The sequence below is a fragment of the Bos indicus genome, chromosome 24 (assembly GCF_029378745.1).
Source record: "Bos indicus isolate NIAB-ARS_2022 breed Sahiwal x Tharparkar chromosome 24, NIAB-ARS_B.indTharparkar_mat_pri_1.0, whole genome shotgun sequence".
Classification (NCBI taxonomy): domain Eukaryota; kingdom Metazoa; phylum Chordata; class Mammalia; order Artiodactyla; family Bovidae; genus Bos; species Bos indicus.
The window spans coordinates 41,043,419-41,055,832 of NC_091783.1; the positions used below are offsets into that span (position 1 = coordinate 41,043,419).

Consider the following 12,414-nt stretch of genomic DNA (forward strand, 5'->3'; position numbering starts at 1 on the left):
TGTATCCAACTCTTCGTGACCCCGTGGACTATAGTCCGCTGGGCTCCTCTGTCCCTGGGACTCTCCAGGCAAGAATGCTGGAGTGGGATGCCATTTCTCCCTCTAGGGGATCTTCCCGACCCAGGGATCAAACCCACCTCTCTTAGGTCTCCTGCATTGGCAGGCGGGTTCTTTACCGCTAATATTCCTTACTAGTCTTAAGACCCGAGGGCCCAACCTGCATTCTAAAAAACACTCCTCTTTTTTTGTGGCATCTTTGTCAGGTTTTGGTATTAGGGTGATGCTGGCCTCATAGAATGAGTTTGGAAGTGTACCTTCCTCTGCAATTTTCTGGAAGAGTTTGAGTAGGATAGGTGTTAGCTCTTCTCTAAATTTTTGGTAGAATTCAGCTGTGAAGCCATCTGGACCTGGGCTTTTGTTTGCTGGAAGATTTCTGATTACGGTTTCAATTTCTGTGCTTGTGATGGGTCTGTTAAGGTTTTCTATTTCTTCCTGGTTCAGGTTTGGAAAGTTGTACTTTTCTAAGAATTTGTCCATTTCTTCCACGTTGCCCATTTTATTAGCATATAATTGCTGATAGTAGTCTCTTATGATCCTTTGTATTTCTGTGTTGTCTGTTGTGATCTCTCCATGTTCATTTCTAATTTTATTGATTTGATTTTTCTCCCTTTGTTTCTTGATGAGTCTGGCTAATGGTTTGTCAATTTTATTTATCCTCTCAAAGAACCAGCTTTTGGCTTTGTTGATTTTTGCTATGGTCTCTGTTGTTTCTTTTGCATTTATTTCTGCCCTAATTTTTAAGATTTATTTCCTTCTACTAACTCTGGGGTTCTTCATTTCTTCCTTTTCTAGTTGCTTTAGGAGTAGAGTTAGGTTATTTGACTTTTTTCTTGTTTCTTGAGGTATTCCTGTATTGCTATGAACCTTCCCCTTAGCACTGCTTTTACAGTGTCCCACAGGTTTTGGGTTGTTGTGTTTTTATTTTCATTCATTTCTATGCATATTTTTATTTCTTTTTTGATTTCTTCTGTGATTTGTTGGTTATTCAGCAGCGTGTTGTTCAGCCTCCATATGTTGGAATTTTTAATAGTTTTTCTCCTGTAATTGAGATCTAATCTTACTGCATTGTGGTCAGAAAAGATGCTTGGAATGATTTCTATTTTTTTGAATTTACCAAGGCTATATTTATGGCCCAGGACGTGATCTATCCTGGAGAAGGTTCCGTGTGCACTTGAGAAAAAGGTGAAATTCATTGTTTTGGGGTGAAATGTCCTATAGGTATCAATTAGGTCTAACTGGTCTGTTGTATCATTTAAAGTTTGTGTTTCCTTGTTAATTTTCTGTTTAGTAGTTCTATCCATAGGTGTGAGTGGGGTATTAAAGTCTCCCACTATTATTGTGTTATTGTTAATTTCCCCTTTCATACTTGTTAGCATTTGTCTTACATATTGCAGTGCTCCTATGTTGGGTGCATATATATTTATAATTGTTATGTCTTCTTCCTGGATTGGTCCTTTGATCATTATGTAGGCCAATATCACTGATGAACATAGTTGCAAAAATCCTTAACAAAATTCTAGCAATCAGTATCCAGCAGCACATTAAAAAGATCAAACATCATGACCAAGTGGGCTTTATCCCAGGGATGCAAGGATTCTTCAACATCCGCAAATCAATCAATGTAATACACCACAATTAACAAATTGAAAAGTAAAAGCCATATGATTATCTCAATAGATGCAGGGAAAGCCTTTGACAAAATTCAACATCCATTTATGATAAAAACTCTCCAGAAAGCAGGAATAGAAGGAACATACCTCAACATAATAAAAGCTATATATGACAAACCCACAGCAAACATTATCCTCAATGGTGAAAAATTGAAAGCATTTCCCCTAAAGTCAGGAACAAGACAGGGGTGCCCACTTTCACCACTACTATTCAACATAGTTTTGGAAGTTTTGTCCACAGCAATCAGAGCAGAAAAAGAAATAAAAGGAATCCAAATTGGAAAAGAAGAAGTAAAACTCTCACTGTTTGCAGATGACATGATCCTCTACATAGAAAACCCTAAAGACTCCACCAGAAAATTACTAGAGCTAATCAATGAATATAGTAAAGTTGCAGGATATAAAATCAACACACAGAAATCCCTTGCATTCTTATACACTAATAATGAGAAAATAGAAAGACAAATTAAGGAAACAATTCCATTCACCATTGCAACAAAAAGAATAAAATACTTAGGAATATATCTACCTAAAGAAACAAAAGACCTGTATATAGAAAACTGTAAAACACTGGTGAAAGAAATCAAAGAGGACTCTAACAGATGGAGAACTATACCGTGTTCATGGATCGAAAGAATCAATATAGTGAAAATGAGTATACTACCCAAAGCAATCTATAAATTCAATGCAATCCCTATCAAGCTACCAACGGTATTTTTCACAGAGCTAGAACAAATAATTTCACAATTTGTATGGAAATACAAAAAACCTCGAATAGCCAAAGCGATCTTGAGAAAGAAGAATGGAACTGGAGGAATCAACCTGCCTGACTTCAGGCTCTACTACAAAGCCACAGTCATCAAGACAGTATGGTACTGGCACAAAGACAGAAATATAGATCAATGGAACAAAATAGAAAGCCCAGAGATAAATCCACGCACCTATGGACGCCTTATCTTTGACAAAGGAGGCAAGAATATACAATGGAGAAAAGACAATCTCTTTAACAAGTGGTGCTGGGAAAACTGGTCAACCACTTGTAAAAGAATGAAACTAGAACATTTTCTAACACCATACACAAAAATAAACTCAAAATGGATTAAAGGTCTAAATGTAAGACCAGAAACTATAAAACTCCTAGAGGAGAACATAGGCAAAACACTCTCCGACATACATCACAGCAGGATCCTCTATGACCCACCTCCCAGAATATTGGAAATAAAAGCAAAAATAAACAAATGGTACCTAATTAAAATTAAATGCTTCTGCACAACAAAGGAAACTATAAGCAAGGTGAAAAGACAGCCTTCAGAATGGGAGAAAATAATAGCAAATGAAGCAACTGACAAATAATTAATCTCAAAAATATACAAGCAACTCCTGCAGCTCAATTCCAGAAAAATAAATGACCCAATTAAAAAATGGGCCAAAGAACTAAATAGACATTTCTCCAAAGAAGACATACAGATGGCTAACAAACACATGAAAAGATGCTCAACATCACTCATTATCAGAGAAATGCAAATCAAAACCACTATGAGGTACCATTTCACGCCAGTCAGAATGGCTGCTATCCAAAAGTCTACAAGCAATAAATGCTGGAGAGGGTGTGGAGAAAAGGGAACCCTCTTCCACTGTTGGTAGGAATGCAAACTAGTACAGCCACTATGGAGAACAGTGTGGAGATTCCTTAAAAAACTGGAAATAGAACTGCCTTATGACCCAGCAATCCCACTGCTGGGCATACACACTGAGGAAACCAGAATTGAAAGAGACACTTGTACCCCAGTGTTCATCACAGCACTGTTTATAATAGCCAGGACATGGAAGCAACCTAGATGTCCATCAGCAGATGAATGGATAAGAAAGCTGTGGTACATATACACGAGGGAGTATTACTCAGCCATTAGAAAGAATACATTGGGATCAGTTCTAATGAGGTGGATAAAACTGGAGCCTATTATACAGAATGAAATAAGCCAGACAGAAAAACACCAATAGAGTATACTAACACATATATATGGAATTTAGAAAGATGGTAACGATAACCCGGTATGCGAGTTAGCAAAAGAGACACAGATATATAGAACAGGCTTTTGGACTCTGTGGGAGAGGGAGAGGGTGGGATGATTTGGGAGAATGGCATTGAAACATGTATAATATCATATGTGAAACGAATCGCCAGTCCAGGTTCGATGCAGGATACAGGATGCTTGGGGCTAGTGCACTGGGATGACCCAGAGGGATGGTATGGGGAGGGAGGTGGGAGGGGGGTTTAGGATGGGGAACACGTGTACACCCATGGCGGATTCATGTTGATGTATGGCAAAACCAATACAATATTATAAAGTAATTAGCCTCCAATTAAAATAAATAAATTTATATTAAAAATAAAGATAAAATAAAAAACACTCCTCTAAGTCAGAGTTTCTCAGACTTTAATGTGCAAAGGAAGATTCTGCTTCCGGCCATTGGAGGTGGGGCCCGAGCGTGTGTATTTCTAAATGAGCTGCCGGGTGTTACCCGTGCTCACTCTTCACCCCTTGTAATAGGCAACGTGTGGGCTCAGCCTGTCTGCTCCTCGGGAGGGAATACGTAAGTAAACTACAGTTAATTTCCTTAGTGGAATTTGATCTGCATATATGATACATGTATACATTTGATTTAGATGAGTTAAAATGATCTATATGATCCATCTGCAGATCTAAGCCAGATCTATGAATTTCAACTTGGCTGATGTGGAGCCCATCAATTTGCAGAGAGTGGTAGCATTTGTGTAAAATTTTAGGCATCCTGGACACTTGTAATAAAAGTACAAAACCATGTCTGAGAGTGATGTATAATAACCTTGAGGTAGCCTACAGGACCCTGGAAAAGATTTATATCAGCAGTATTTTATTTCTTTAATCAAAAGTGCTCTGAGGCAAAACACCAATGTTAATATGTGATATTAGTAGGTACACAGGTGATTGTTTTATGTTGTACTTTTCAATGTGTTTTTTTTTTTAGAAACTTATTACTTGAAATTTTAAAAACCTTAAATTAACACCAGAAAAGAACTCTTTGTATTTGAAAGAAGAACATCTTTCAACCACTGTTGGACTCCTAGCCTTATTCTGAAAAGTTAATCAATTCAGGCAGAATAAATTATGAGAAACATTACTGTCAGTGAGTCTGTTATCAATGCCAACACTTCTTTATTGTGGAAGATTGTCAGTAGTGAATCGTTTATTCCATCTTTTTTTCCAGTTCCCATTCAACTAACTCTTAAGAATATTAAATCTTAAAATTCTTTAAAAAAAAATATTCTAAAAGTCTCGGTGACACTATCCTAAAATGAGACACCAAAAATGACTAACCAAAGGCCAAATCTGTGTTCTTTTACTGTAGGTTTTGTAATGTACAGACCAAAAACTAAACAGAGCATGTGCACAGCATGCTCTCTTAGGGTCACTTAGGGTCACCTGAAGCACAAGTAGCTGCCCCTCCAGGCTGTCAGCCATCGCTCACGTTCAGAGTGTGGTTGCAGCCCCACCCTCTTGCCTGAAAGGGTCTGCATTCGCACCTTGGTCTGTGTTCTCATCATTTCTTATGTAAGATCATCTTTACATTTCCCATAAATTATGAATAGAAATTCCTGCTTTCATCTGCAATCAAATTAGATTGATCAATAGGATTGATACATGGAGAGTCCAGTTCCCAGCAAGGTTACTTACCTTTAGGATTTAGGCTGAGTACAAACCAGCACTTGTAATACAGAACAGATATGGTAAATAACGCATCCATCCTAAACCAAGAAATACAGGAGGAATTTGCTTCTGTGTGAGGCCTGGCATGGCTGCCCTTTCCTTCATTGTTCAATAAGACTGTTTTCTCAGCTATTAATTTAGTACTGTTTTTGTTGTTGTTGTTGTTGTTGTTTAATTGCTAAGTCTTACCCAACCCTTTGTGACCCCATGGACTGTAGTCTGCCAGACTCCTCTGTCCATGGGACTTCCTAGGCAAGAATACTGGAGTGGGTTGCCAGTTCCTTCTCCAGGGGCTCTTCCTGACCAAGAGATCGAACCCGGGTCTCCTGCATTATAGGCAGATTCTTTACCATCTGAGCCACCAGGGAAGCCGAAACTATGGAAAATAGCAGCTAATTCAAAAACTATAGCTCTGTCACTTACAAACAGGGCGCCTGTGCCTGGAATCTTTGTTGCTTGTGTGTTAGGCATTCAGTCGTGTCCCACTCTTTGTGATCCCATGGACTGTAGCCTACCAGGTTCCTCTGTCCATGGAATTTCCCAGGCAAGAATATTGGAGTGGATTGCCATTTCCTACTCCAGGGATCTTCCCAAGGCAGGGATCAAACCTGGGTCTTTTGAAGTGCAGGCAGATTCTTTACCGTCTGTGTCTTTGCTGCTTAGGAATATTAAATAACTGGGAAGGCCAACATAATATCAGTTAAACAAGCCTTTGCTCTGATTTAACTGTATAGCAAAGTAAATAAAGCTGTTCCTTTATTATTTTGTCACCTTCTTTTGTGTGACTGGCGAGGCAGAAGTTTAGTAGCTGAAGATGCCAGAAGGGACCCACCCTGCCATTCTGGGTATCATTCCTTTTATTGCAATAGACCTCTGGAAAGTCCATGAAGAGGCAGAAAAGAGAAACCTGTTAGCAGGAGCCTCAGTCTGTAATCTGTGTTTTTGATTATCAATGACAGGATTCTAAAATTACACCCAGATGTATCTCACAGCTTCTGAAATTGAGTTTCTGAAAAAGCAGTGTAGTCGTAATGAAAGGTAAAGGGCAGGGTTCCAGAGAAACGAGCTGTGAATTGAACCTGCAGTGGAAATTGATCCTATCACTCAGTTTCTGCCCTTACCCGCGGAAGAACAGGACTGGCTACGTGAGGAGGCGGGGTCCCCAGCTAAATAGGATTGCCAGAGTGCTGGAGGCCAGAACCAGCTCACCAGTCCCTCAGGTCAGGGCTGCAAGTGTCAGGTGTCTCTGCTTGAAACCCGACTCAAAGTGGCAGAAAGAGAACAGAGGGGAAGATGCTGCCAGTGGTGCTGGCAGGGAAACCAGTGAGAAGTCCCTGCTGAAGCTTCAGGCATGACAGCCACCACGCTCCTCAGGGATACCGCTCTGGTCACTTATTGTGAGCCCATGGGCCCAGACTGGGCCCCCTGGCCTCGTGACTGGTGCCAACGATGCCTTCTGGTACCCATTCCACTGAGGGCAAAGGGATTGTGAAGAGAAGTTACTGGCCTTGGAATCCACACACATCCTCCAAAACATCTTTAAGATTGTGAGAAAGGATAGACATATATTCCCCAACTAGTGACTATGACTCACTACCCTGTCATCTGGCTTCCCTGGTGGCTCAGATGGCAAAGAATCTGCCTGCAATGCAGGAGACCCGGGTTCAATCCCTGGGTCGGGAAAATCCCCTTGAGAAGGGAATGGAAACCCACTCCAGTATTCTTGCCTAGGAAATCCCATGGACAGAGGAGCCTGGCAGACTACAGTCCATAGGGTCTCAAACAGTTGGACACCACTTAGTGACTGAGCAAGCACACACAAAATGTGGTTCAGCAAATTGAAGACACTCCCTGAGTTTCATAGCGAGTGAGTACCTGGACTCAGATTAGTACCCAAGGCTCCTACGACCACCTCCAGTGGCATTCGTCGTTACAGAAGAGTGTTTTTTTTTGTCACCTCCAGGACAGCTTCTCCTATTCGAGGAGCAAATTTATTTATTTACTTTTGGCTGTGCTGGGGCTTCATTGCTGTGTGCGGGCTCTCTCTAGTTTTGGAGAGCAGGGGCTACTCTCTGGTTGTGGTGTGAGGGCTGCTCGTTGCAGTGGTTTCTCTCGTTGTAGTGCACGGGCTCTAGGCACATGGGCTTCAGTCGTTGAGGCTCAGGGGCTAATGAGTTGTGGTTTGCTGGACCTAGAGCATACAGGCTTCAATATTTGTGGTGCACGGGCTCAGTAGTGGTGGTGCATGGGCTTAGTTGCTCTGAGGCATGTAGAATCTTCCTGGACCAGGGATTGAACCCATATCACCTGAATTGGCAGGTGGATTCTTATCCACTGCTCCACCAGGGAAGTCCAAAATTAAAATATTTAAGAAAAGAAATATTCTGTTTGGAAAAGCTTCTGCAAGATGGTTTTGTTTGCACTGATCAGGAACAAGATGCAAACCAGTCTGGACAACCCTGCTTCCATTTAAGACTCAGGACTCACACAGCCTCCATCTCTGGTCTCTTAATACCATCTGTGACAATCCGGTCTCTGGGGACTTGGTCATAGAGATGGTTGTTTGTGCTAGGCTTAGCTGTTTGACTTGGCGAGTTTACAGGAAGACATCACTTTACCGTGATGTGATTCTGAGAGGTAATAACAGACGGGAAGAGAGCATGTACTTCAAGACAGCTTGACCAGTAGACAGAGTCTTTGTTGTTTTATCCTGGGGCTTAATTCACAAGTGTGTGTTCTTGGCTAAGGAGTATTAAAATGATGCAGGCTTACTTCTGCAGGAGAAAGTAGTTTTTCTAGTGAAATTAAGTTATAACTGCACTGCTTGTTGAAATTAATATCTGAAGCATTTAGTCATTTAGTAAGTAAAATTGATGAAAACCTTGGAAAAGTGCTTTAGAACAGTCCTTGTGGAGACTTGTGATTAATAGGGAAAGGAGTGAATAGATGCACGTTAATCTGTTTATATAAGGGATCTGGAGTGTATTAAAAGTTTTTGTAAGCATTCAACTAATGAAGCATTATATAAAATTAGACATTGCCTTTAGATGGTCAAAAGTCAGTAGACTGGAAAACACCTTCAGTGTTATCACTAGGTAACTTATTTGTTATATTTTCCCGAACACTAGTAATTTAAATACGAAAAAATTGATTCAGTAAAATGGAACGTTCCATGAGCATCTTCCACTCAGGATTCTCCAGGGAAATTTTTCCTCACTTGTCCTTGCTTCCTAGAGTTATTATAGCACAGAGTAGCATGAATGGTTATGATTAACCTTGTGTTAGGGTTTGAACAGATAACTGGCAGATAAACCCCGTCTCACAAATGCAAACCCAGAACACTATTTCACATGAATCGTTTGATTTGTTGAAGACCACAAGAAAAGGGGGTTCCCTAAGTTCTCTCTAGGCCCTAAATAATGGAGAAAACAAGGAATTTACACACAATGAAAAGCAAGGTATGAACATCAGTGATAGTCCAGACAGGTTTCTGGTGGCTAAAAATTATAGGTGTGGTTGTCTGGAAAACCAAGGCTGGGGAATGTGCCCTGGGGCCCAGCTTCCATGGAACCAGAGGGAGTAGCGGGAAGGGTTCTTCCCAGCACTTTAGTCCCAAGGTTACATTCACAGGACTTTATTCTAGTTTGCATCCCTTGATCTTGTTTCTGGTGGAGTTTTACGGGTCTTAATGTGTGGTTTTTTAAAAAATCTGATTGTCTTTATTTTGGTGGACACACCAGTAGGGTGGCAACAGCGTATGTTTCATTGTCAAACATACAAATGCAGAGCCACGGTCACTCCTTGACCTTGAGCAACTTGTTGACCCCATCATGGTCACAGTGTTTTCATTTCTATCTTGGGAAAAACTGGATTGTTGAGGAGTGGAGATTATATATACAAAACAACCCATACATAGGAAGTGCACACACAGGACACAGTAGCTGGTATTTCTCCAGTTTTCATGGGTATTTCCCCTTTCCAATTATAGATCTCTTTATAGGTCATAAATGGTAACCACCTTCAGGAAAACAAAAATCAAAATATATGTATCAACTGAATGTATGGATATACTAAAGTAAATATTTTGGATTAGGTGCTCCCCAAACCCATAAGAGTCAGACACGACTGAGCAACTTCACTTTCACTTTCTACTTTCATGCATTGGAGAAGGAAATGGCAACCCACTCAAGTGTTCTTGCCTGGAGAATCCCATGGACGGAGAAGCCTGGTAGGCTGCAGTCCATGGGGTCGCACAGAGTCAGACGCGACTGAACCAACTTAGCAGCAGCAGCAGCAGCAAACCCATAAAAGTAAACTTCTTAGAAAGATGCAAGGTATATCATAGGGCTCAGTATATGTTTTATAATTAGTATTATTGTATTTTCATCATCATTTCCATAAATAAGTTTAGGCTTTCTCATAAATAACAAAGTACTACTGTATAGCACAGGGTACTGTATTCAATATCCTGTGAGAAACCATAATGGAAGAGAATATAAAAATAGAATATATTTGTATAACTAAATCACTTTTCTATATGGCAGAAATTACCACAACATTGTAAATCAACTGTACTTCATTAAAAAATAAATATGCATGAAAAAGCTTTCTCTGTATATATTCTTTCTCTTAAGCCAATCAGAATGCTCATATTCCTGTAAATCATTTAGATTTCTAAGTTCCAAACTCTGTCCCTGGAGCTTGGGCTGAGGAACAACACTGAGACCCGATCAGGGGTAGGAAAGAATTACTTCAGTAGTGACTGTGTGGAATTCTCTGTAAATCAAAATCTGAAAAGGCTAGAGTTCTGCTCAGAAGTTTATACTCTTTAATCATTGTATTTCATGCTGAATTTGGAAGCTTTTACTTTTATGTTTTCTAATTCCATAATTATGAATTAATTTAAAAAGATAAAAAGTATATGCATCAGTTAGCATGAAGATTAGTTTTGTGTATCAGAACCCCAGAGGAAAGAGCCTTAAATAAAAGCATTGTATTTCCCTCTAATGAAAATTTTGGGAGTAGACCATTCAGGGCTCATATGGTAACCCCGTGATTACCAGGAACCCCACTTCTTTGTTGTCATTGCTTTGAATTCTTCATGTTTAAGTGCAAAATGGTCATGCAAGCTGTCCTAAGTCAAGCTAACAGGACAGAAGGAGGAACAAAGATGGGGAACCCCTTCCTCTCAAGGAGACCCCCCCCAGAAACCATTCCTGACATCTTACCTTGTATGCCATCCACCAAAACTTGGGTTCAAGGATCAGACTTCACTGCTTAAGAGGATGGAAACTGTAGTCTTTATTCTGGGTGGCATTATGCCCAGCTAAGTTGTAGAGAGTTTATTCATATGGAAGAAGAGAAAACAAGATATTGGAGACCAATATAATTATCTGTGGCACCTAGGCTTCACCAGAACTTTTATTATCCTTTTCTCTTATGTTTTCTTTTTTCTTCTTTTCCTCCTTAGATCCCATGCGTGGCCCAAGGAAGCTGGAAGTCGTGGAAGTCAAATCTCGACAGATCACCATCCGCTGGGAGCCCTTTGGGTATAACGTGACCCGTTGCCATAGCTACAACCTCACGGTCCATTACTGTTACAAAGTTGGAGGGCAGGAACAGGTGCGAGAGGAAGTGAGCTGGGACACAGAAAACTCACACCCCCAACACACCATCACCAACCTCTCGCCCTATACCAACGTCAGCGTGAAGCTCATCCTCATGAATCCGGAGGGGCGGAAGGAGAGCCAGGAGCTCGTAGTACAGACGGATGAAGATCGTGAGTACTTTGAAGTGATGTGTTTATGTGAAACATGCAGTCTTTCAAAAATGCAGCTTATGTTTCTAACTGAGATCTTTACAATGAAAATGGAAGAAAATTGCTTACCATGTTGAATAACGTGTCTGTGCTGCATCTGCTGAAACACTGATTAAAAAAGGTGAAGACAATAAAGATACAGAGGCTTGTTTTAATTTTTATGTCACATAATTAGTTTTCTACATACGATAATCCTACATGGCTCCGAATAGTTCTTCGTTCAAATTTTGTCATCATGTTGGGACTGAGGTGTTGTTTGGGTATTAGATTATATATAGGAAGGACTTATTCATATGGCATTCTGAAACATTTTTCATAATTCAGATTAAAATTCAGCCCCAGATAGAGGCTGCCTTTGCTCTTCAGCACAGTGCTAAGAAATTACCACATGAGGTCAGTGGTCAAGTAATAGTCATTCTTTTCCATAGGAACAATGTAATTGAATATTACCTCAATAACCAAGACTTCAATAAATAGACATCTATTAATATGTGTCAGAGTACTTCTGGAGTACTTAGTAGTAGATCATTAGTATTCTAGAAGCCTTATTAATATGAACAGTGATATTACTGTCTATTTTATCTTTCTGCCTTGAGGGTTTTTTCAAACTATATTTTAAATTGAAGTCTAGTTAATTTGCAATGCTAGCTTCAGGTGTACTGCAGAGTTATATATATATATAGAGAGAGAGAGAGAGAGAGAGATACATAGAAATAAATATATATGTTTATATATATATATCATATATATGATATATATATATATATAACTCTGCAGTACACTGGAGGCTAATAATACGTATGTATATATAAGTATATATACAACTGAATATATATAAATACAGGTGTACATTCTTGTTAAGTTTCTTTCCCATCATAGGTTATTGCAAGATATTAGGTACAGTTCCCTGTTGTACAGTTCCCTAGGTACAGCAGGTCCCTGTTGTTTATCTATTTTATATACAGTAGTGTGTGTGTGTTCATCTCTACTTCCTACTTTATCTCTTCCTGCTCCCTCCTTCCCCTTTGGTAACATAAGTTTGGTTTCTGTCTGTGAGTCTACTTCTGTTTTGTCCGTAAGTTCATGTGTATCGTTTTTTTAATTCCACATGTAAATG

General features: G+C 39.8%; 1 protein-coding gene across 6 annotated transcripts in view; it reads left to right on the forward strand.

The window, feature by feature from the left end:
- Positions 1 to 12,414, forward strand: part of PTPRM (protein tyrosine phosphatase receptor type M) — a 666,464-nt gene that overhangs the window by 367,414 nt on the left and 286,636 nt on the right. For all 6 annotated transcript variants that reach the window (XM_070778532.1, XM_070778534.1, XM_070778533.1 and 3 more), the window contains exon 8: positions 10,950 to 11,258. In XM_070778532.1, the coding sequence (XP_070634633.1) occupies positions 10,950 to 11,258 (309 nt within the window). The remainder of the gene's footprint in view (positions 1 to 10,949; positions 11,259 to 12,414) is intronic.